Source organism: Entelurus aequoreus, linkage group LG25 (genome assembly GCF_033978785.1).
Source record: "Entelurus aequoreus isolate RoL-2023_Sb linkage group LG25, RoL_Eaeq_v1.1, whole genome shotgun sequence".
NCBI classification, from domain to species: Eukaryota; Metazoa; Chordata; class Actinopteri; order Syngnathiformes; family Syngnathidae; genus Entelurus; species Entelurus aequoreus.
This window is the reverse complement of record NC_084755.1, coordinates 25,468,742-25,491,478: the sequence shown is the minus strand read 5'-3', so window position 1 is coordinate 25,491,478 and position 22,737 is coordinate 25,468,742. Positions and strand designations below refer to the sequence as shown.

The window sequence follows — 22,737 nt, the reverse complement described above, 5'->3', positions numbered from 1 at the left end:
CAGGGGCCGAAAGCCGACTGCAAGTAGCATATATACTGTGTATATATATATATGTACATATGTACGTATACATACACACACATGTATATACATATGTACGTACATATAAATATGTACGTATGTATGTATACAGTATATACATATACGTAAATATGTATGTATACATATATATTTGTGTATTAGGTGTATATATGAATGTGTATATATATGTGTGTATGTGTATGTGTATATATTAGGGGTGTAACGGTACACAAAAATTTCGGTTCGGTACGTACCTCGGTTCAAAGGTCACAGTTCGGTTCATTTTCGGTACAGTAAGAAAACAACAAAATATAAATTTTTTGGTTATTTATTTACCAAATTTGTAAACAATGGCTTTATCCTTTTAACATTGGGAACAATATAATAATTCTGCTCACGTTAATCAACATTAAACTGCCACAAGTTGTTGCTCAGATTAAATACAATGGCAAAACTTTTCTTCTACATATAAAAAGTGCAACATTAAACAGTTTCAAGTCAACTCATCATGCTTAATTTGTTACAGCATTTGGGAAGCCTGTAGTTGATTTTTATTAAATGTTATATTTTTATCAACATGTGATAGCAGGGAACCTGCCATTCAAAACTGGGCTACTGCATTACTAATGATTAATGTAACTATAGCTGAAAAAATAGTACAATAGCAATAGGACTACACACACACACACACACACACACACACACACACACACACACACACACACACACACACACACACACACACACACACACACACACACACACACACACACACACACACACACACACACACACACACCAAAATGAGCTAAGTTACGCTAAAAGCTAATTAGCCTTCACCTCAAGCCAGGCCTGCGAGCGAGCTGAGCTGCAGTTTAAGTTTCTAGAAGGTCAACGGGCTCATAGTGATGTTACTAGCAGTTGACTGGGAGGTGTTTATTATAATTTGGGGAGAGTACGCTGCCTTATGCTCACCTGCTAAAAACCTTTCTGCTCGACGCTGAAGCGCTGACTACATGCGCTCTGAATACGCACTGCTGATTGGCTGTTACAGCTCTGAATACGCACTGCTGATTGGCTGTTGCCGCTTTTTGTGTAACCAATCAGGTGGTTGTGTGGGTGGGACAATGCTGGGTGCTGAGACAGAGGCAGAAGAAGCAAAGCAGCTTGTTTAGACTTTAGCTTAGAAACTCATTCGGTACACCTCCAAACCGAACCGAAACCCCCGTACCGAAACGGTTCGATACAAATACACGTACCGTTACACCCCTAGTATATATGTATATATATATATATATATATATATATATACAAACCCCGTTTACATATGAGTTAGGAAATTGTGTTAGATGTAAATATACACGGAATACAATGATTTGCAAATCCTTTTCAACCCATATTCCATTGAATGCACTACAAAGACAAGATATTTGATGTTCAAACTCATAAACTTTATTTTTTTTTTGCAAATAATAATTAACTTAGAATTTCATGGCTGCAACACGTGCCAAAGTAGTTGGGGAAGGGCATGTTCACCACTGTGTTACATGGCCTTTCCTTTTAACAACACTCAGTAAACGTTTGGGAACTGAGGAGACACATTTTTTAAGCTTCTCCGGTGGAATTCTTTCCCATTCTTGCTTGATGTACAGCTTAAGTTGTTCAACAGTCCGGGGGTCTCCGTTGTGGTATTTTAGGCTTCATAATGCGCCACACTAATTTAAATGGGAGACAGGTCTGGACTACAGGCAGGCCAGTCTAGTACCCGCACTCTTTTACTATGAAGCCACGTTGATGTAACATGTGGCTTGGCATTGTCTTGCTGAAATAAGCAGGGGCGTCCATGGTAAACTTATATGCACGCAATGATGATAAACCTTCTTTCTTTGGTGACATGGAGCTCAAATTGGCAGTTATGTTGATTCTGATATTATTATGGGTGGAGATCTAAATTTAACAATTAATCTAAATATTGATAAAACTGGTAAGATTGTTAAACCCAATAAATCAGTTTTTTCTCTTCTGAAATTAATGCAAACTCTTAACCTAATAGATATTTCGAGAACCTTAAATCCATATGAGAAGGATTTCACTTTTTATTCAAACAGACATCAGTCATTTTCAAGAAATGATATGTTCTTTGTTCCTAAGGCAATTGTAGAAAACGTGCAGGCTAAAATTCACCCAATAATTATTTCTGATCATAGTCCAATTCAAATCAACGTAAGCTTTCCTCCTGTCACTTTCCAATTCAAACAATGTAAAATTAATATTTCTTTATTAGAAAGTGAGGAAAATAAATTACAAATTAAAGAATTGATTTCATATTTTATTAAAAATAACCAGGATTCTGTCACTGAAATCTCCACAATATGGGAAGCACTTAAATTGTGTGTGAGAGGAGAACTTATTAGGATTGCAAGCTTTAAGAATAAAAAACAACGTGCCGAAGAAAATGAATTATTGAATGGAATCAAACAATTGCAGGACACATTGTCCCAACAGTATAATCAGGAAACATGGAGAAGGTTGAATATAAAATTAATAGGGCAAAATTAAAGTTTCATGAATACGGCGAGCAAGCTGGAAAGCTCCTTGCATTAAGATTAAAGAAGCAGATGAGTAGAAATCATATACCGGTACTGTATCTAATATTAAACTTTCAGAAGGTAGTATTTCTGTTGATCCCAAGCAAATCAATGAAACGTTTAGAACATTTTATACAAATCTATATAAGCCTGAGAAAGATTGTAGCATAAGCTATGCAGTCATATTTAAACGCAATACAACTGCCATCCTTATCAGAGCATGACCAAAAATCACTGGAGGAACCTATACAATTAATGGAAATTCAAAAAGCTATAAATTCATTTGCAAAAAATAAATCTCCTGGCCCTGATGGCTACAATACAGAATTGTATCAAATATTCAGTGAAGATTTGTCTCCTCTATTATTACAAATGTACCAATCTTCATTTAATAAACAATTGTTTTCTCCAACCTTCAATTTTTCTCATATCTCATTGATACATAAAAAGGATAAAGACCCATTGATTTGCAGTAATTATCGTCCTTTATCCCTAGCCAATATGGACAATAAAATCTTGGCAAAAATCTTAGCCACACGATTATCAAATGTAATAGGAAAATTAATTCATATTGACCAAACTGGCTTCATGGTAGGTCGACAATCTTCAGACAATACAAGGAAATTGTTTAATGTTACTTACTATGCTCGAAGTCTCCCTTATCCCACAGCAGTATGTACTGTTGATGCGGAGAAGGCATTCGACCGCATAAACTGGTCATTTATGTTTTGCACATTACGTAAATTTGGATTAGGAGATCATTTTATACAATGGATTAAGATGCTTTATACAAGGCCCATGGCATCAGTCAAAACCAATAATCATATTTCAGAACCTTTTTCGTTAAAAAGAGGAGTAAAACAGGGATGTCCTGCATCTGGATTATTATTTAATTTGGTTATTGAACCCTTAGCTGCAAAAATAAGAAGTGAAAATAATATTCATGGTATAAAAATTGGCTCTCAGTATAATAAGCTATCGATGTATTGTGACGACATAATTCTCTACCTGTCACATGTTAACTCCTCTCTTCACTATATCAATAATGTCATCACTGAATATGGCTGTTTATTAGGGTATAAAGTTAATTGGGACAAATGTGAAATATTACCACTTAATAAACACTACAAGAAATCACAAGTTCAGAACTCCAAAATTTAATGGAAAGAGGCAAAAATCATATATCTAGGACTACATATTACACCAAACCTTTATACAAGCAGAGATCTTAATCTTAAACATTTAAAAAATAAGATAGAATCCAAAATGGAACGCTGGTCACGTCTCCAAATATCACTTTGGGGTCGGGTGAACATAGTAAAAATGAGTATACTGCCAGCAGTTAATTATATACTGAAAATGATGCCTGTCCTAATTAATAAAAGTTGGTTTAAGAAAATACATACAATGTTATCACATTTTATATGGTGTGGAAAGAAGGCCAGATGTTCATACTTAAGGTTGTCTTATACACAAGATAAAGGAGGACAACAATTACCAAACTTCTTACATTATTATATCTCCTTCGGTTGTGAACAAGCAAGCCACTTATTTCATTCTTCTGCAGATAAGGACTGGATCAACATAGAAAAAATATGTTAATGAATTTGGACATTGATGTGGGGAGCTTATATTATATTTAAAAAATACCTAATAAATTGAGGCATAGCCCAATAGAAGCCACCTTTAACATTCTAAAACTGTGCAAGAAAATACTAGGAATCAACCCAATGACATCTGTAAATCAACCGCTTTGGTACAATCCTAATATCTTAATTAATAAAAATGTGGTTAAATGGACAACATGAAAAGACAGAGGTATTACTAAACCTTATCATATTATTAATAAAAACTCTTTTAAACCGTTCAATGATTTAGTTGATCAATATAATGTACCCAGAAGTCATTTTTTAAATTTTATCTCTTTAAAACACGCTGTAAATAAATGCATATCCTCTGAAAGTATGTCCTTAAATAGCCATGAACTGGAAGATGCACTTTTTAATCAAGATATAATTAAGAAATTAATTAAACTATTTTATGGAATAATAAATGAACACCACACTAGAATTGCAAATGATGCATGTGTTTGGAAATGGATGATGGACTTAAATATTTTAGATGAAAGAGACATATCATGGAATGATATTTGTAAAAATGCCAATAACCCCTTTAGAGGCATTAAAGATAAGCTGACTCAATTTAAAATATTGAATAGATTGTATTTTACATCTTCTCAGCTGTTTAAAATTGGTGTAGTAGATAGCAAGTTATGTATGAAGTGTCGGGCAGCTGAGGGAACTCTTGTTCATTTATTGTGGGAATGTCAAAGAATAAAAGAGTTATGGTTGAAAAAAACAAAAGAAGCAATCACATTCCTTAATATAAACATCCCAATGACACTGCAAACTTGTATTCTTGGGGATCTCCATCAAGTTAGTAACGTGCCATTAACGAGTAAAAATGCTTTTCTTTCAATATGCATAATAACAAAAAGGGTAATATGGATAGATGTTGATAGTCCAACTTATACTAACTGGTACACACAAGCTATGGAGATGATATCAGTAGAAAAAACTGAATTTAGTTTAGATAATAATGAGTCATATATTGGAATATGGGATCCATTATTTAAATTTGTTTTAACTATTAAATGAACCATAATATGACTTATTATATCTTTGTGGAAAATATTGGACACAATGTGTTGTCAAGCTTATGAGATGTGATGCAAGTGTAAGCCACTGTGACACTAATGTTCATTTTTATTTATTTTTTATTAATGTTTTTAATGATAATATCAATGAGGGATTTATTTATTTATTTTTTTTAATCACTGCTATTTTGAAATTGTTACTAATATTGATACTGTTGTTGATAATATTCATTTTTGTTTAACTACTTTTGGATTGTTCCTTGCCATGTTTGTGTGTCCTCAATTGCTCTCAATTGCTCTGTTTATTGCTATTCTGAGTGTTGCTGGGTCGGGTTTGGTTTTGGAATTGGATTGCATCGTTATGGTATTGTTGTGTATTGTTTTGTTGGATTGATTAATAAATTCATGAAGAAAAAAATAAATAAATAAATGATAATAAATGATAACTCAAAGCGCTTTTGACAGTATTTCCACATTTACCCATTCACACACACATTCACACACTGATGGCGGGAGCTGCCATGCAAGGCGCTAACCAGCAGCCATCAGAGGCAAAGGGTGAAGTGTCTTGCCCAAGGACACAACGGACGTGACTAGGAAGGTAGAAGGTGGGAATTGAACCCCAGTAACCAGCAACACTCCGATTACTGGCACAGCCACTCTACCAACTTCGCCACGCCGTCCCTAAATAAAAAAAGATAAAATTCTACACATTGAGGCCATGTCCACACGAACACGGATACTTATCTCTGCATTTAGGCCTCTTGTCCACACGCAAACGCATACTTGTGTCCTTAAAAAAAGGCAGACTTTTGCAAACGCAGGCCAAAGTGTAGAGTTCCAAAACTCTCCACTCAGCTATGCGCGACACAAACGGAGACTCATACTCCATTGATGATGTGACGATTGTGCGCTGTCGTTTCCAAAGCTCAACAACACGCCTTGCTGCCTTTCAACACACTATCGTACACTACAGGCTTTTTCTCACTCTTTCTTTTCTCTCCTTCTCACAGAGAGATAAAACAATCGCACCTTGTTACATACGTCACATTAGGGCTGGGCGATAAAACAATAACAATATATATCGCAATAGACATGTGATCAATATCAATAGAAAATGGGGTCGATAGAACGTTCGATAATTTCACTGAGTTCTGTTAGAAAAAATAGGGAAAAAGGCAGAGCCGGAACCGCACAGCATTCTGGGGGGTGTAGGCAGAGGAAGGGCTTTGGCCTCTCGACCTATCACGGCCGAGCCTGAACCGCAAGGCATTCTGGGAAACGCTAACAGGAAAGGGAAAAAAAAGCAACAACGGCTAGCTGACGACGAGGAGTGAAACGAAACGGGAATATGAGTGCGGCAGCACGAGAGGAAATTGTAAATAAAAAAGGAAACGTCACGTCACCAGTTTGGCAGTATTTTGGATTTTTTTAAATCCGATACGAATCAGAGTAATACTGTCTGCAAACTTTGCAAGGTCGTCGTCCCGACCAAGTCTGGGAACACGACAAACTTATTTTAGCACCTGAGCCGCTCTCACCCGCTGGAGTACAGCAGTATCAAACAGCCACAACCATCTACATCAGCCGGTGCAAGTGGAACAGCACCGAAGTGGCAACAACAGACCACCATCGTCTCGATGGTGGTCTGTTGTTGCCGCAGACAGTATTACTCGGCAGCAATGCCATACGACAAAAATTCAAAACGTTATAAAGAAATAACGGATGCAGTGGTGTATCAATTAGCGAAGGACATGCTAGCGCTCAGCATAGTTGAGAAGTCTGGGTACAAGAATCTCATACACGTGCTCGACCCCCGTTATGTTCTACCTGGCCGAAAGCAATTTTCCAAGACAGCTATTCCTAAGCTTTCCACAATGTGCAGGGAATCCGTGGAAAAGGAGATACTGAAGTTGGTTTGATTTTTCCATAAATGACTGAAGAGGGTAACAGGTTTGTTTTGTCACAGATGTTCAGACGCAAGTTTATTCCGATGTTTACAATATTCTGTAAGATATGTTTGTTTCTGCTTGCTTAATGTGACTTTTTTTTTTTTTTTTACCAATATGGCTTTAAAGCCTGAGTTGTACACTACTAATTTCTTAATTACAATACTTTGCACATTTTGTTGGATTAAGCATTTATTTAATGTCAATATTTGCACATCGACCAGTATTTCCATTTATCTGACCGTTTTTCATAATGCTGACCTCGTTCTAAAAGTTAAAGGTTATATTTAAAATAAAAGTATTTAAATTCAGCCTTTTTTCTCCTGGTCTTTATTTAGAATAGTTTTGTTTTTTTTTTATCAATAATTATCGATATCGACTGATATGAAACACTTATATCGTGATAAATTTTTTAGTCATATCGCCCAGCCCTACGTCACATACTGTCAGGCGTGCAACATAGGGCTGGGCAATATATCAAGTTTGTAAGATATATCGATATATTTTTAAACAAGATATGAATTAAGAAATATCGTAATATCGATATAATTTATTTTACATTAAAATTAACACACTCCGCTTATTTGCTGTGTTCCTTGTTCTCCCCCGCTCCCCACCATGGGCTACTAAACCCCCTCCTTCCTCCTTTCAAGACGTGCTTGCACGTATAAGAACATCCATGATTGGTTGGTTGTTTACTATGATGAGTCACGATTGGTTGAGATTAGGCCATTCGAAGGCAACTAGGGCGGGTCATCGAACCAGGAAGGGAAATTACAACAGACATCCTAAATGACGATGAGCGAGTCGTAGAAGAGAAGAGGGAATCTTCAAGCGGGCGATTTAGATATTAAAAAAACTAGTGGAAGATGGCAGAGGGATTCTCTTCCTTAGACTTTTCTTTTAGCGATGTAGACCATGTCCAGGAAACCCACAATGCGTTTATTTGGCCACATTTGGACAAATGTATGCGCCTGGATAACACATTCATTTGAGTTGTTTACCATGTAAGCCCAAATCAAAACTGGAAGAGGTGGAATACACATTTAAGAACACACATGCTGGTGGCAGACATGTGATGACTTTTGCTACAGTATAGCCCAGGGGTGGGCAATTAATTTTTACCGGGGGCCGCATGAGCAACCCGAGCACTGCTGGAGGGCCGCACCGACAATATTTCAATTAAATTTTGCACAAATTATTTTTGATATACCGTAAGATAGATAATAATAATATTTTCATTTAACCTAACTTATCTTTATACAAAAGCAGATGGCTTTTGATGGTTTTATTTTTAACACTTTCTTACACAACACTTCCTGATGTATATTACAATACAAAAATTTCAATTTCTGTCACTTCATCCTGCATCCTCTTTGTTGTGAACGTAGCACGCCTGTAAGGTGATTGGCGAAGAAGGAGGAAGCGTTGCTGTTGCGGAAATGAGGAGTGAGGATTGGTTTTCCTTTTGGAAAGAACGAGATAAGTTGAGCTGTGTTAGTATAGCATGCTCAATAAAAGTTTAAGAAGAGCATCAGACTTGGTGTGCACTTCTTCTGGACGCTACAATTGATGTCACAAGTGGGATGAAATGCCTCCCAGTTCGCCTTGCCATCAAACCTGGGAGTCTTCATTGAGGGCGGAATTCCCCCCGTGGCAAGCAGCGTGGCTGCACCTGTAAACGCTGCCTCTCTCTCTCTTTCTCTCAGTCTCTCTCTGTCTCTCTCTCTCTCTCTTTGCAGCGAGCTCCTCACGTGGCACGTACCTCCCGATGACGTAGCACACAAACAGTGCAGTATGCGCAAAGTTTTACTTCTGACATCAATTGTAGCGTTCAGAAGAAGTGCACAACAAGTCTGACGCAATGTTTTAACTTTTATTAAGCAAGCTATACTAACACAGGTCAACATATCTCGTTCCTTCCACACGCACGTCTCCTCACTTCTTATTTACGCAACTCAAGAAGACAACATCTACTTCAGCAGGTCGTTACACTATATTCTTTAAACACAGCAACGTGTGTACCACAAATTAAGCACACGGCTTTACCTTTACTTGGCAGTCCATGTCTTTTTTAAAACACGCCATTCGTCATCAACTTTTCTCTTTTTAGCATCCCTCACAGGACATACGCACATATAACACTTTTCAAAATAAAAGCAGCACAGTTGTATTTCACGCATGACAAAGATGTTTTTTAAATTTATTTTGTATTTGTGATTGCCGCTGCGCGCACGAGCATACGTCCACACGGAAATAATACAAATAACGCTTTTCAAAACAAAAGCAGCACCGTTGTATTGCACACTCGAAATAGATACTTTTTTAAATGTATTTTGTAATTTATAATTGGCCTCACGCGGGCCGGACAGGGACGTACAAAGGGCCGGATGCGGCCCGCGGGCCGCAGAATGCCCAGGTCTGGTATAGCCTGTAGTGTTTTACAACAAGACAGTAGCTGACATTTTGTTCATTATTTCTACTCTTTATATTTCAACATTGAATAGTTGAATCATTTTGAAACAAACAACAAGATCATACTTGGTGCTGACCACAGACGAGTGGTCTAGTAGGACCACAGAACCGTATGTGTGTGACAGTCCATTACATTGTCGACTGGGAATTCAAAAGGGCCAGCCTGCAAATGTATTTTTTATCTGAGTTTGATAAATTTTTTATTATTTGCACAGCTATGTTATTTATTTTATGTAGAAAGAATATGTTTCTATTTTATTTATACATTCTTTGTTTTTCTATTTTATTTATGTTATGTAATTCTGTGCTACTTGAACAGTTTATTTTCTGTGCTGTTAATACCCATCTTGACTAACTGGGTTAATAAAAGTGCCACTGACTGTTTACAGTACAGTTGTCATTCACTTCAATTTCAGTGAATTTCGCTCAAAAATGAATATCTTTATATAAATATTTTCACTGGAAAATATATCAGGATATATATCTAATATCGAGTTTAAGTGAAAATATATCGAGATATACTTTTTCGTCCATATCGCCCAGCCCTAAACTCAGGTTTTTAATTCTTTAACGACGGATCATGAAGTTAAAACACCAGTATTTTTCGGATTATAAATCGCAGTTTTTTTCATAGTTTGGCCGGGGGTGCGACATAAACTCCGGAGCGATTTATGTGTGAAATTATTAACACATTACCGTAAAATATCTAATAATATAATTTATCTCATTCGCGTAAGAGACAAAGCAAATGTCAGCAATCGTCACACACACGTCAACCAATAAGAATTCGGCGGGGGCGGGTCATGGCAGAAGTGCATTGTGCGTCATGGCAGAAGTGCATTGTTGGTCATGGGATGCTAACTGCGACTGCTACACAGCACACTGCTACAACATTGGCGGTAACTTATAAAAACTGAGTAGGGCTGAACAAAAATGACACCGAAAAGGAAATCATATACTGCAGATTACAAGCTGGACGTAGTGAAATATGCAGCAGAAAACGGCGCTCGAGCAGCAGAAAGAAAGGGAGCGGCGCATACCAGGAGCGACAACGAGGAAGAAGATTTCATCAGATTTAGCGATCAGGAGTGACAGATTGTTTGGTAAACGTATAGCATGTTCTATATGTTATAGTTATTTGAATGACTCTTACCATAATATGTTACGTTAACATACCAGGCACGTTCTCCGTTGGTTATTTATGCGTCATATAATGTACACTTATTCAGCCTGTTGTTCACTATTTTTTATTTATTTTAAATTGCCTTTCAAATGTCTATTCTTGGTGTTGGATTTTATCAAATAAATTTCCCCCAAAAATGCGACTTATAATCGAGTGCGACGTATATATGTTTTTTTCCTTCTTTATTATGCATTTTCGGCTGGTGCGACGTATACTCCGGAGCGATTTATAATCCGAAAAATACGGTAAATAGATGAAGCCGTGCGCGCACATTTAAGGCAACTAAAAAAACATGATCCTCCCTCCTTGTTAATGTTAAAGACAATGTACACTTCAGTGCACATGTATCTCTATATTGATCATTAAATGCGTAATAACTCTACTAGAGTTTTGCAGCGGCACTTAAACATGCTAAAGGGTTTCCTTGGCTCGTGCTGATTTTAGAAATAATGTACACTACACTGTACAAGTAATATATCATCATGTTGCTAATTAAACATGTTATAATTATGTGAATGTTGGGTTTCAGCAGCACAGGCATGCTTTAAACACTAAAAAAAGAGATTCATAACGTTCCCAGGGCTCTGTGTACGTGCAGGCTGGTTTTAACGATAATGTACATGTCATTGTAGGTCTAGTATATCAAAACAAACATAATAACAGAGGTGTAATGCCACCAAGTCAGCTGTGGCTATTTTTCCAGACTTCAGATTGGACCAAATGTGCATGACAGCAGGTGTGTGTGTTTGTGTGTAGACAGACACTTTTTGGAACTACACTTAGGTGGATGGAGATGGGTTTACCTCAAATATGTGTTTTTGAAACTCTTTGTGTTGGTGTGGATATGGCCTGAGTCTATTAGAGTGCTAAAACTGCCGCTGTGAATCATTTTAAATATCATCACAAAATGCTTTTCTTCGACAGGAAGTTAGATTTTGTGTTTTGTTTGTTTTCATTGCTGCTATTTTACTATATTTACTTAAAACACATAAACAATGTTAATTGTTGTTTTAGCACTTTGCCTTTCCTTTCATTTAAATGGACAACATTTTATTAGTCATTTTATTTTTTGTAACAGCTGAATGAGCAGCAGTTACAGTATAAATAAATATTTATGAACAAATTTGTCATCTTTGCTGTTAGTAAGCACATGCCTAAAATAACTTAATCTGCATTTAGAAGTCGTTGGAAAAACTACAGCCATTAAATATGTGTACGCTTTATTATTCGACTAATCGATTAATTGTTAGGATAGTCCTTGACTAAATCGATTATCAAAATAGTCGTTAGTTGCAGCCCTACGCTGGTGACTGCAGCTTCAGGTTGGAAGAGTCTCAAGTTTAGTGTGCTGTAAAGTGCTCATATGTGCTTATGCTGCTCAAGGTTTTTTGCTGGTCTTAAACTGATGTGTACAACTTTGTCGGCATTACACTGGCTTTTGAATGAAAGCACATGAAAATATGAAACATTTTGCGACGGAGATGAGAGACAAACCTGAGTTTGTCATCCCAGACAAACTTCTTCCGAGGCCCCATCACCCGCTTCCCTGGCTTCTCTTCGTCGTCGTCCTCAGAGCCGTTTTTCTCCGCCTCCCCAGACTGCTGCCTGTCGGGTAGAAGCAAGTGGGTGCTTTTACGGAACCGACCTCAGAGATATACCCAGTTGAATTAGTGGCTTACTTCGCCACCTTGGCGATACAGTCCATATTGTATCGAGCGATCTGCTCCGGCATGACATGGCACACCGCCAGCTTCAGCTTGAGGAGGGGAGCCCGCAGCCGGTCGTCCTGGTCAAGGGGGAGGGGCCACAGTCAGTATTGAATAGACATAAGACTCTATTGTTCATGTCAGGGTTGCTAACATACCACCATTTCAGGAGTCAATACCTACTGTATGAGTTTCCATGATTATTGATGCTATTTCAATACCACAACAAAAATGTTCAAAAGATTTAACCCACGTACTTTTGGAAATTGTTTTAAAGTATCAAGTATTCAAGACCGATGTGTTTTGCATAGAACTGAAAATGCAGTATCAGTCCTCTCGCCTCCAAGTTCATCAAAACTAACAATATTGTATGTATAAATATGATTATTAATAACAATAAATCAAAACCAACAATATTGTATGTATTAATATATTATTAATAATTAATACATCAAAACCAACAATTTTGTATGTATAAATATGATTATTAATAACAATACATCAAAACTAACAATATTGTATGTATAAATATGATTATTAATAACAATACATCAAAACTAACAATATTGTATGTATAAATATGATTATTAATAACAATAGTCAACTATTTGACATTCTAAATAAAACAGCAGTGGCCTTCAAGTATACAAAACAGTTTTGTTCCTAATATTCTCTCAATATGGTGGTTGCATCAGGTTATGTAATTTGTACCGCTATAGGCCAGTGGTTCTAAAACTCTGGTACGTGAGCTCCGTCTTTTGGAACGCCAAAGAAATAGTTCATTAAAGTACAGTGTTTTATTTTCCTATATTGGCTAATATTAGGGCTGTTAATCTTTGGGCACCACACGATTTGATTCGATTCTTGGGGGTAACGATACGATTCAGACTCAATTCTCGATTTGAAACGATCCTTGATATCAAAATCCATACTTTTTAATACATTGTTAGTGATTAACTACATTCCTCCATAAAGTAGATACACAGCAGTTATACATTTCTTTATTACCTAAAAGGAATCTGGTTTTGTTTAATACAATTCTACCCAAACATTTAATAAAGTCAAATACAAATAATGATAGACAAATAGATGATGAAATAAATATGATCATCTACACCAGTGGTTCTCAACCTTTTTTCATTGATGTACCCCCTGTGAAATTTTTTTTTAATTCAAGTACCCTCTAATCAGAACAAAGCATTTTTGGTTAAAAAAAAAGAGATAAAGAAGCAAAATACAGCACTATGTCATCAGTTTCTGATTTATTAAATTGTTTAGTATTTTCCCTCGGGAGAGCCAGCGCACTTCTGTGTGCAGCAGCAGTTGGGTGTGTTCAGCTCCCATATTTTCACAGAGGCAACGCAACAGACGTGAATTAAGTGGCCTTGACTTTATGAAGTTGATGACTTTGACGCTGTCGTTTAAAACGTCATGAAGCACAGGGCTAATTTTCCTGGAAGCCAATGCCTCCCTGTGTATGACACAGTGAGTCCACTTCTCATCGGGGTTTTCTTTTTTAGCTCATGCAATCAGTCCTCTCAGGCTGCCCTTTATTGACGCTGCTGCATCTGTGCAGATGCTGCTACAGGACTTCCAGCTGATGCTATTCTCAGAGAAGAAAGTGTTGACAATGTCAAAAATGTCCTCTCCTGTTGTTCTCCCCTCTGTTTCACAAAAAAGTATGTGCTCATAAATATAGTCAGTACCGATGTATCTGACAAAACCTACAAGTTGTGCATTTCCACTAATATCTGTGGATTCATCCAGCTGGAGGGAAAATGAGTCGCTAAGTTTTCCAACAACTTGCTCAACAATGTCTTTTCCCATTTTATCTACTCTCCGGCAGACAGAGTCATTTGATAAAGGCACATTCTTTATTTTCTCGGCTGCGTTTTTATCCAGTATTGTCTCGGCCAGCACTGCAGCGGCTGGAAGTATCAGCTCTTCAGCGATAGTGAACGGCTTTTTGGCTTTAGCAACAAGCAAAGACACCGCGTAAGAAGCCTCCAGTGCTTTGGCTGATGTTGTGGAGGCTTTCTGCATCGTGTCTTGAGATGACCTGAATTCATTTAGTCTCCTCTTAAAAAAAATCAGGTGGCTTACCCTCATGCCAAGCGTGTTTTGTCCGGAGATGCCGCTGAAGATGTGCGGGCTTCATGCCGCTGTTAGCTAACATTTCTCCACAGATATACTGTATATCCATTCATCCATCCATCTTCTTCCGCTTATCCTAGGTCGGGTCGCGGGGGCAGCAGCCTAAGCAGGGAAGCCCAGACTTCCCTCTCCCCAGCCACTTTGTCCAGCTCTTCTCGGGGGATCCCGAGGCGTTCCCAGGCCAGCCGGGAGACAGTCTTCCCAACGTGTCCTGGGTCTTCCCCGTGGCCTCCTACCGGTCGGACGTGCCCTAAACGCCTCCCTGACCAGATGCCCGAACCACCTCATCTGGCTCCTCTCGATGTGGAGGAGCAGCGGCTTTACTTTGAGCTCCCCCCGGATGACAAAGCTTCTCACCCTATCTCTAAGGGAGAGCCCCGCCACCCGGCGGAGGAAACTCATATACCCGTGATCTTGTCCTTTCGGTCATAACCCAAAGCTCATGACCATGGGTGAGAATGGGAACGTAGATCGACCGGTAAATTGAGAGCTTTGCCTTCCGGCTCAGCTCCTTCTTCACCACAACGGATTGATACACCGTCCGCATTATTGAAGACGCCGTACCGATCCGCCTGTCGATCTCACCATCCACTCATCCCTCACTTTAATTTAAGTGAATTCTAGCTATAAATATACTCCTGCCCCTTAACGCCCCCGACCCCGCCCACCCCCCCAATCTCCCGAATTCGGAGGTCTCAAGGTTGGCAAGTATGGTTGTCATTATGGTGGTACTTAATGAATACTTAGGTCTACTACACTACTGTATTTCAATGTTATTATTATGGTGGTACTTAATGAATACTTAGGTCTACTACACTATTGTATTTTAATGTTGTCATTATGGTGGCAATAAATTAATACTTATGCTTTCACATTACTGTATTTTAATGTTGTCATTATGGTGGCAATAAATGAATACTTAGGCCATCTACACTACTGTATTTTAATGTTGTCATTATAGTGGTAATTAATGAATACTTAGGCCTTCTACACTACTGTATTTTAATGTTTTCATTATGGTGGTACTTGGAGAACCAAGTCTTTTCTGAAGTGGTACGAAGTGAAAAAAGTTTTGAGAACTACTGAAATAGGCGAATAAAAAGGCTATAACACATATTTAAAGGCAAACCTTTGTGTTTTTATTTCTTATTAGTATCAAAATTTCAGCTTTTTCTCATTACGTTATGTCTTTTTGCTCTATTTTCTCTTTTTTTTTAAATGTTATGGATACAATGTGCCAAAAAATGGCCATACTTTGCCTTCCTGGTGAAATAAGTAAAGCAGGGGTGTTCAAAGTGTTTCCAAATGACAGAAGAGTGTCTACGAGCTAGGTTTTTTTAGCACCTATCCAAGTGATAAAGGTTTGGTCGCACGCTTCTGAGTGTTTTCTACACTCTGTGGTCATGCACACTACCCGGGCTTGTGGTGGCGGATCTCCGCTCTCACAGTGAATACTTTAATTGCAAGATACACCTCTCTTTCACTTTACGATATGTATGAAGCAGAGCAATGCCACACTTACGTTGTCATGTGTTTATGCGCCATACGCATATATTGCATGCTAAATGACAGCATTGAGGGCCCCAAGGTGTTTATGTGCACGAAATATCGCGTCAACAGAGAAATGTATTTTTGAGTGAAACTAGGGCTGGGCGATAAAACAATATCAATATACATCACGATAGACACGTACTCAATATCAATAAAAATGGGTTCGATAAAAGGTTAAATAATTTTTCCCCCTTTTATGTCATAAAAAAAAAGCGGAAGTTGCAAAGCAACGTACTCGCTCTCTGTTAACCGAGCAACGCAGGAATTGATCACTGATCAGTGGAGGTGACACGCTAACATCCTGTCAGGTTTGGTTGCGCCATCTTGTTGTCTAGTGGTTCATTGTTTGCAAAGTGTGAGAAGACAAACTAAAATTGAGTGCTGCAGAGACTGAAGAAATTGTCAATAAAAAATTAAGTCACATCAACAGTATAGCAGTTTTTAAGATTTTTTTTAAAACGGACCCCAGTCAGACCAACGTGGCTGACCCTTTGAGCCCAGCCGTGACTTCCTGGCACTAAACCTGCAGAAAATAGTTCTTTTCGGGTTTCTCTATGTTTACATTTTCATACTTTCCACTTTTTTGTTACACTTTATTAAACATTTCTTACATATTCCTTTTTTTTATACCTTAATTTTACGAGTGTTCAATGTGATTTTAGAATTTTGTTTACATTTTTTGAGTGTTTTCCATGGTTGTGTTGACATTTCATTTCTGCATTGATAGCTGAGAGGATTATAATCACAGAAAATTACATTTAAAAAAATCTAAATGTTTACATTTGATATAGTTTTCTACTGGGCCTTATTTTCGATAGGTCATTAAAAATATCAACAATTATCGACCGATACAAAACATTTATATAAATGATACAGTTGTCAGATTTAAGAATATGTTCCAATCACCTGTATGTTGAGGCTGAGCTTCTTTAGGCGCTTGAGCAGTGCTTCCTTATTACATGGAACAAAGGCCTCTAAGTGACAGTATACAGCTGAACGCACATCTGCTGGCTGCTCCTGAACCTGTAACTCAATACTAAGACATACACACACACATATAAATATACATGTCTTCTCAAGAGTCAATACTATAGAAATGAGTAGATGATGTCAAAAATAATAATCACAATTATTTTGATTGCTATTGAAATCGAGATTAATAATAGGATTATTCTTTCATTTGAAAACATGGGTATTTATTGTACCACCAAATCTCAACTTTTAATATCATTTAAAAGAAAAACAAATACAAATGAGTAAACAACAAGTAAAATAATAATAGTAACAACAATAAATTAAAATAACAGTAGAAATGTAATAATACAATGAAATTCAGTTTTTTCGTTAATTTTTTTTTTTACATTTTTACACTTATTTTACCACCTAAGTGTGTGCTTTTTGTGTAAAAATCTAATATAATCCTCACATTACAATACATACAATACATCTTTGGACAGTTTTGACAAAGCATTATACTTTTGTAAATGCATCAATCGGTGCTTTAAGTACATCATGGTTGTGTACTTTTTTGAAACCTTTATTTTCAGATCGGATGCTGCGCACAGTGCTGTTATTGTGAAGGGGAGAAATGAGCTGCTGTTCGGAGCTTGATGAGTAAGAAGACGACTAAAGGAGGTTTAAAAAACAATTTACACATCCTCTCAAGTTGCAATTGATGTTACATCCATGATGTCGTTCACAACAACACGATATGTGTTGTGCGTGTATGATTGTTTGTACATAAATGTTACAACCTTGATGTCATTCACAACAGATGACATATGTTGTGTGTGTATGATTATTTGTACATTGATGTTACATCAATGATGTCGTTCACAACAACACAACAGATGAGATGTGTTTTGTATGTATGATTGTTTGTATATTGATGTTACATCCACCATGTCGTTCACAACGACACCATAGATGAGATGTGTTGTGTGTGTATGTTTGTTTGTACATTGATGTTACATCCATGATGTCGTTCACAACAACACAACACATGAGATGTGTTGTGTGTGTATGATTGTTTGTATATCGATGTTACATCCATGATGTCGTTCACAATAACACAAGTAGATGAGATATGTTGTGTGTGTATGATTGTTTGTACATTGATCTTACATCCTTGATGTCGTTCACAACAACACGAGCAGATGAGATGTGTTGTGTGTGTATGATTGTTTGTACATTGATGTTAAATCCATGATGTCTTTCACAACTACACAACAGATGAGATATGTTGTTTGTGTAGGATTGTTTGTACATTGAAATAAAAATATATCAATCAATCAATCAAAACATCCATGATGTTGTTCACAACAACACGAGCAGATGAGAGGTGTTGTGTGTGTATGATGTTTGTACATTGATGTTACATCCTTGATGTCATTCACAACAACAGATGAGATGTGTTTTGTGTGTATGATTGTTTGTACATTGATGTTACATCAATGATGTTGTTCACAACAACACAACAGATGAGATGTGTTGTGTGTGTATGATTGTTTGTACAAACCCCGTTTCCATATGAGTTGGGAAATTGTGTTAGATGTAAATATAAACGGAATACAATGATTTGCAGATCATTTTCAACCCACATTCAGTTGAATATGCCACAAAGACAACATATTTGATGTTCTAAACTGATAAACATTTTTTGCAAATAATCATTAACTTTAGAATTTGATGCCAGCAAAACGTGACAAAGAAGTTGGGAAAGGTGGCAATAAATACTGATAAAGTTGAGGAATGCTCATCAAACACTTATTTGGAACATCCCACAGGTGAACAGGCAAATTGGGAAAAGGTGGGTGCCATGATTGGGTATAAAAGTAGATTCCATGAAATGCTCAGTCATTCACAAACAAGGATGGGGTGAGGGTCACCACTTTGTCAACAAATGCATGAACAAATTGCTGAACAGTTTAAGAAAAACCTTTCTCAACCAGCTATTGCAAGGAATTTAGGGATTTCACCATCTACGGTCCGTAATATCATCAAAGGATTCAGAGAATCTGGAGAAATCACTACACGTAAGCAGCTAAGCCCGTGACCTTCGATCCCTCAGGTTGTACTTCATCAACAAGCGACATCAGTGTGTAAAAGATATCACCACATGGGTTTAGGAACACTTCAGAAACCCACTGTCAGTAACTACAGTTGGTCGCTACATCTATAAGTTAAAACTCTCCTATGCAAGGCGAAAACCGTTTATCAACAACACCCAGAAACGCCGTCGGCTTCGCTGGGCCTGAGCTCATCTAAGATGGACTGTTACAAAGTGGAAAAGTGTTCTGTGGTCTCACGAGTCCACATTTCAAATTGTTTTTGGAAACTGTGGACATCGTGTCCTCCGGACCAAAGAGGAAAAGAACCATGCGGATTGTTAAAGGCGCAAAGTTGAAAAGCCAGCATCTGTGATGGTATGGGGGTGTATAAGTGCCCAAGACATGGGTAACTTTCACATCTGTGAAGGCGCCATTAATGCTGAAAGGTACATACAGGCTTTGGAGCAACATATGTTGCCATCCAAGCAACGTTACCATAGACGCCCCTGTTTATTTCAGCAAGACAATGCCAAGCCACGTGTTACATCAACGTGGCTTCATAGTAAAAGAGTGCGGGTACTAAACTGGCCTGCCTGTAGTCCAGACCTGTCTCCCATTGAAAATGTGTGGCGCATTATGAAGCCTAAAATACCACAACGGAGACCCCCGGACTGTTGAACAACTTAAGCTGTACATCAAGCAAGAATGGGAAAGAATTCCACCTGAGAAGCTTAAAAAATGTGTCTCCTCAGTTCCCAAACATTTACAGTGTTGTTAAAAGGAAAGGCCATGTAACACAGTGGTGAACATGCCCTTTCCCAACTACTTTGGCAAGTGTTGCAGCCATGAAATTCTAAGTTAATTATTATTTGCAAAAAAAAAATAAAGTTTATGAGTTTGAACATCAAATATCTTGTCTTTGTAGTGCATTCAATTGAATATGGGTTGAAAAGGATTTGCAAATCATTGTATTCCGTTTATATTTACATCTAACACAATTTCCCATTAGGGAATAAGCGGTAGAAAATGGATGGATGGATGGACAATTTCCCAACTCATATGGAAACGGGGTTTGTATATTGATGTTACATCCATGATGTCGTTCACAACACCACAACAGATGAGATGTGTTGTGTGTGTATGATTGTTTGTACATTGATGTTACATTTATGATGTCGTTCACAATAACACAAGTAGATAAGATGTGTTGTGTGTGTATGATTGTTTGTACATTGATCTAACATCGATGATGTCGTTCACAACAACACAAGCAGATGAGATGTGTTGTGAGTGTAAGATTGTTTGTACATTGATGTTACATCCATGATGTCGTTCACAACAACACAACAGTTGACGTGTTGTGTGTGTGTACGATTGTTTGTACATTGATGTTACATCCATGATGTAGTTCACAACAACACAACAGATGACATGTGTTGTGTGTGTGTGTATGATTGTTTGTACATTGATGTTACATCCCTGATGTCGTTTACAACAACACAACAGATGACATGTCTTGTGTGTGTATGATCGTTTGTACATTGATGTTACATCCATGATGTAGTTCACAACAACACAACAGATGACATGTGTTGTGTGTGTACGGTTGTTTGTACATTGATGTTACTTCCATGATGTCGTTCACAACAACACAACAAATGAGATGCATTGTGTGTGCATAGGTTTGAATGGGGATTAATTATTATTTTCCCAAACAAATGTTCCTTCTTTTAACAAAGACAACATTTCACTCATATTTATGTTAACGTCTGTGATATTCTCCGTTTAACTTTGGATTCCGTTTAATGGTTAATTCCGTGACTGCATATGTGGTTACGTTAACGTGGAAATGCCTTACTTTTCATGCAGAGTTTAGTGATTATTGGTGAGGCATAGTAGCGATGTGTCAGATAAAAAGCAGCAAAACTTCTAGTAAACGTGGTCTTTTTTTTTCACAATTTGCATGCACGTTGCGCGGACCATTAATTGTTTTTTTAATTATAATATTTTTATGATGGTGAACAGCCAAAATCAATTCAAATTGGAATAATTGTCCAGCCCAAGTAGATAAGACTAAAAAGTGACTCACTCCAGCAGGATGTTGTTCATGTCCAATGTGAAGAACTTCTTGCGTCCCTCTGTGTCGAACAGACGGGAGGCCTGCCACACAAAAGAGGAATGAGACTCCCTCACAGGAGGTAAAAACAAAGTTTCGTACCGCTCGGAGGTCGTCGATACGCTTGGAGAGAGGGCCCGGGAGAGCGTTGGGCAGGGGCGGAGGACTCATCACATTACGGCCTAAGACTGCTTTATGGCCCATGCCCAAGGAGCCGTTCTCCCCCGCGGTAGGACTGGAGGGCTGCGGCGAGTCCAGCATGGCAAAGTCCAGATCCCCCATCATGTCCTGCAACACCTCGTTGTTGGTGGCGCCGAGCAGCGACATCACGGCCGGGTCGCTGGTGAGGTCCGCCATGTTGCAGTCGTTGGCCGCGGCCTTGGACTGGCTGTTGACAACCACGCTGGTGGCGCTTGGCACTTTGGCGGTGGGTCGCGGCAGGCTGGCGGTGACCATGTTCCTCTTTCGCATCTCCTCTTTCTCCCTGGTGAAGCGGCGCAGCATGTTGGCCAGGTGGATGGAATCTTTCATTAGCTTCTTCCGCTTCTTCTTTTCGGGACGATGCAAGGACACTCTGCAGACAAAATGGCGATGACTAGATGCTAAGCGAACTTGATACACAACTGCACGATACGGCTGCACGATATAAATTTGACCGATGATTTCATACTATTGTTATATAGTGCAAATGCTGATGACACATTTTAGTTGCGCCCCACAAATTTGACAACAAACAAACGCCTCCTCAACGCAATGTAAAAATCTCGCTAACGGCCTACAGTCCAAAGCCACTTCTAAGTCTGTAATCCTCGCCTCCACTGCGGCAAATAAATGATGTTTCCTACAAGTGTCTTACAAGCCAAACATGCACACTGTTAGCGGACTTGCTAACCGCTGACAGCAAGCCAGAGCTTTTGAATGTAAACAAAGGCGGGCGGAAATATACAAATATCGACAGCAGCGCTACCAAATATACTATCAGTATATGGTCAATTATACAGTGGCTAGATCCATATTTTTTCATCATCATAAAATATGTTATTTTTGTTTAGAAACTCAGGAAATAAGTCCATGGCCACAGGAGGGCTTTAAGGGTTTAAATCAGAGCCGATTGTAAATATAATTGAAATATTTAATTGCTATTGTTACACCGCCATCTGTCTTTTTGTCGGATTATAATTGTAATCAAAAATTTAATCAATTTGAAAATTTGAAATATCAACATCAGCATTGGTACGACCAGTACTAAATGTGTGGTATGGCTCAAAACTAATGTCAAGTACAGAAC

The 22,737-nt window shown here is 38.0% G+C and overlaps 1 protein-coding gene across 1 annotated transcript in view; it reads right to left on the bottom strand.

Annotated features, from left to right (window-relative positions):
- ubn2b (ubinuclein 2b) overlaps positions 1 to 22,737 on the bottom strand; it is a 60,623-nt gene that overhangs the window by 26,058 nt on the left and 11,828 nt on the right. Inside the window, exons 6-10 of the mRNA XM_062037384.1 lie at positions 21,552 to 22,023; positions 21,423 to 21,493; positions 17,190 to 17,319; positions 12,552 to 12,658; positions 12,367 to 12,477 (exon numbers count right to left, since the gene is read on the bottom strand). Coding sequence (XP_061893368.1) covers positions 12,367 to 12,477; positions 12,552 to 12,658; positions 17,190 to 17,319; positions 21,423 to 21,493; positions 21,552 to 22,023 — 891 coding nt within the window. The remainder of the gene's footprint in view (positions 1 to 12,366; positions 12,478 to 12,551; positions 12,659 to 17,189; positions 17,320 to 21,422; positions 21,494 to 21,551; positions 22,024 to 22,737) is intronic.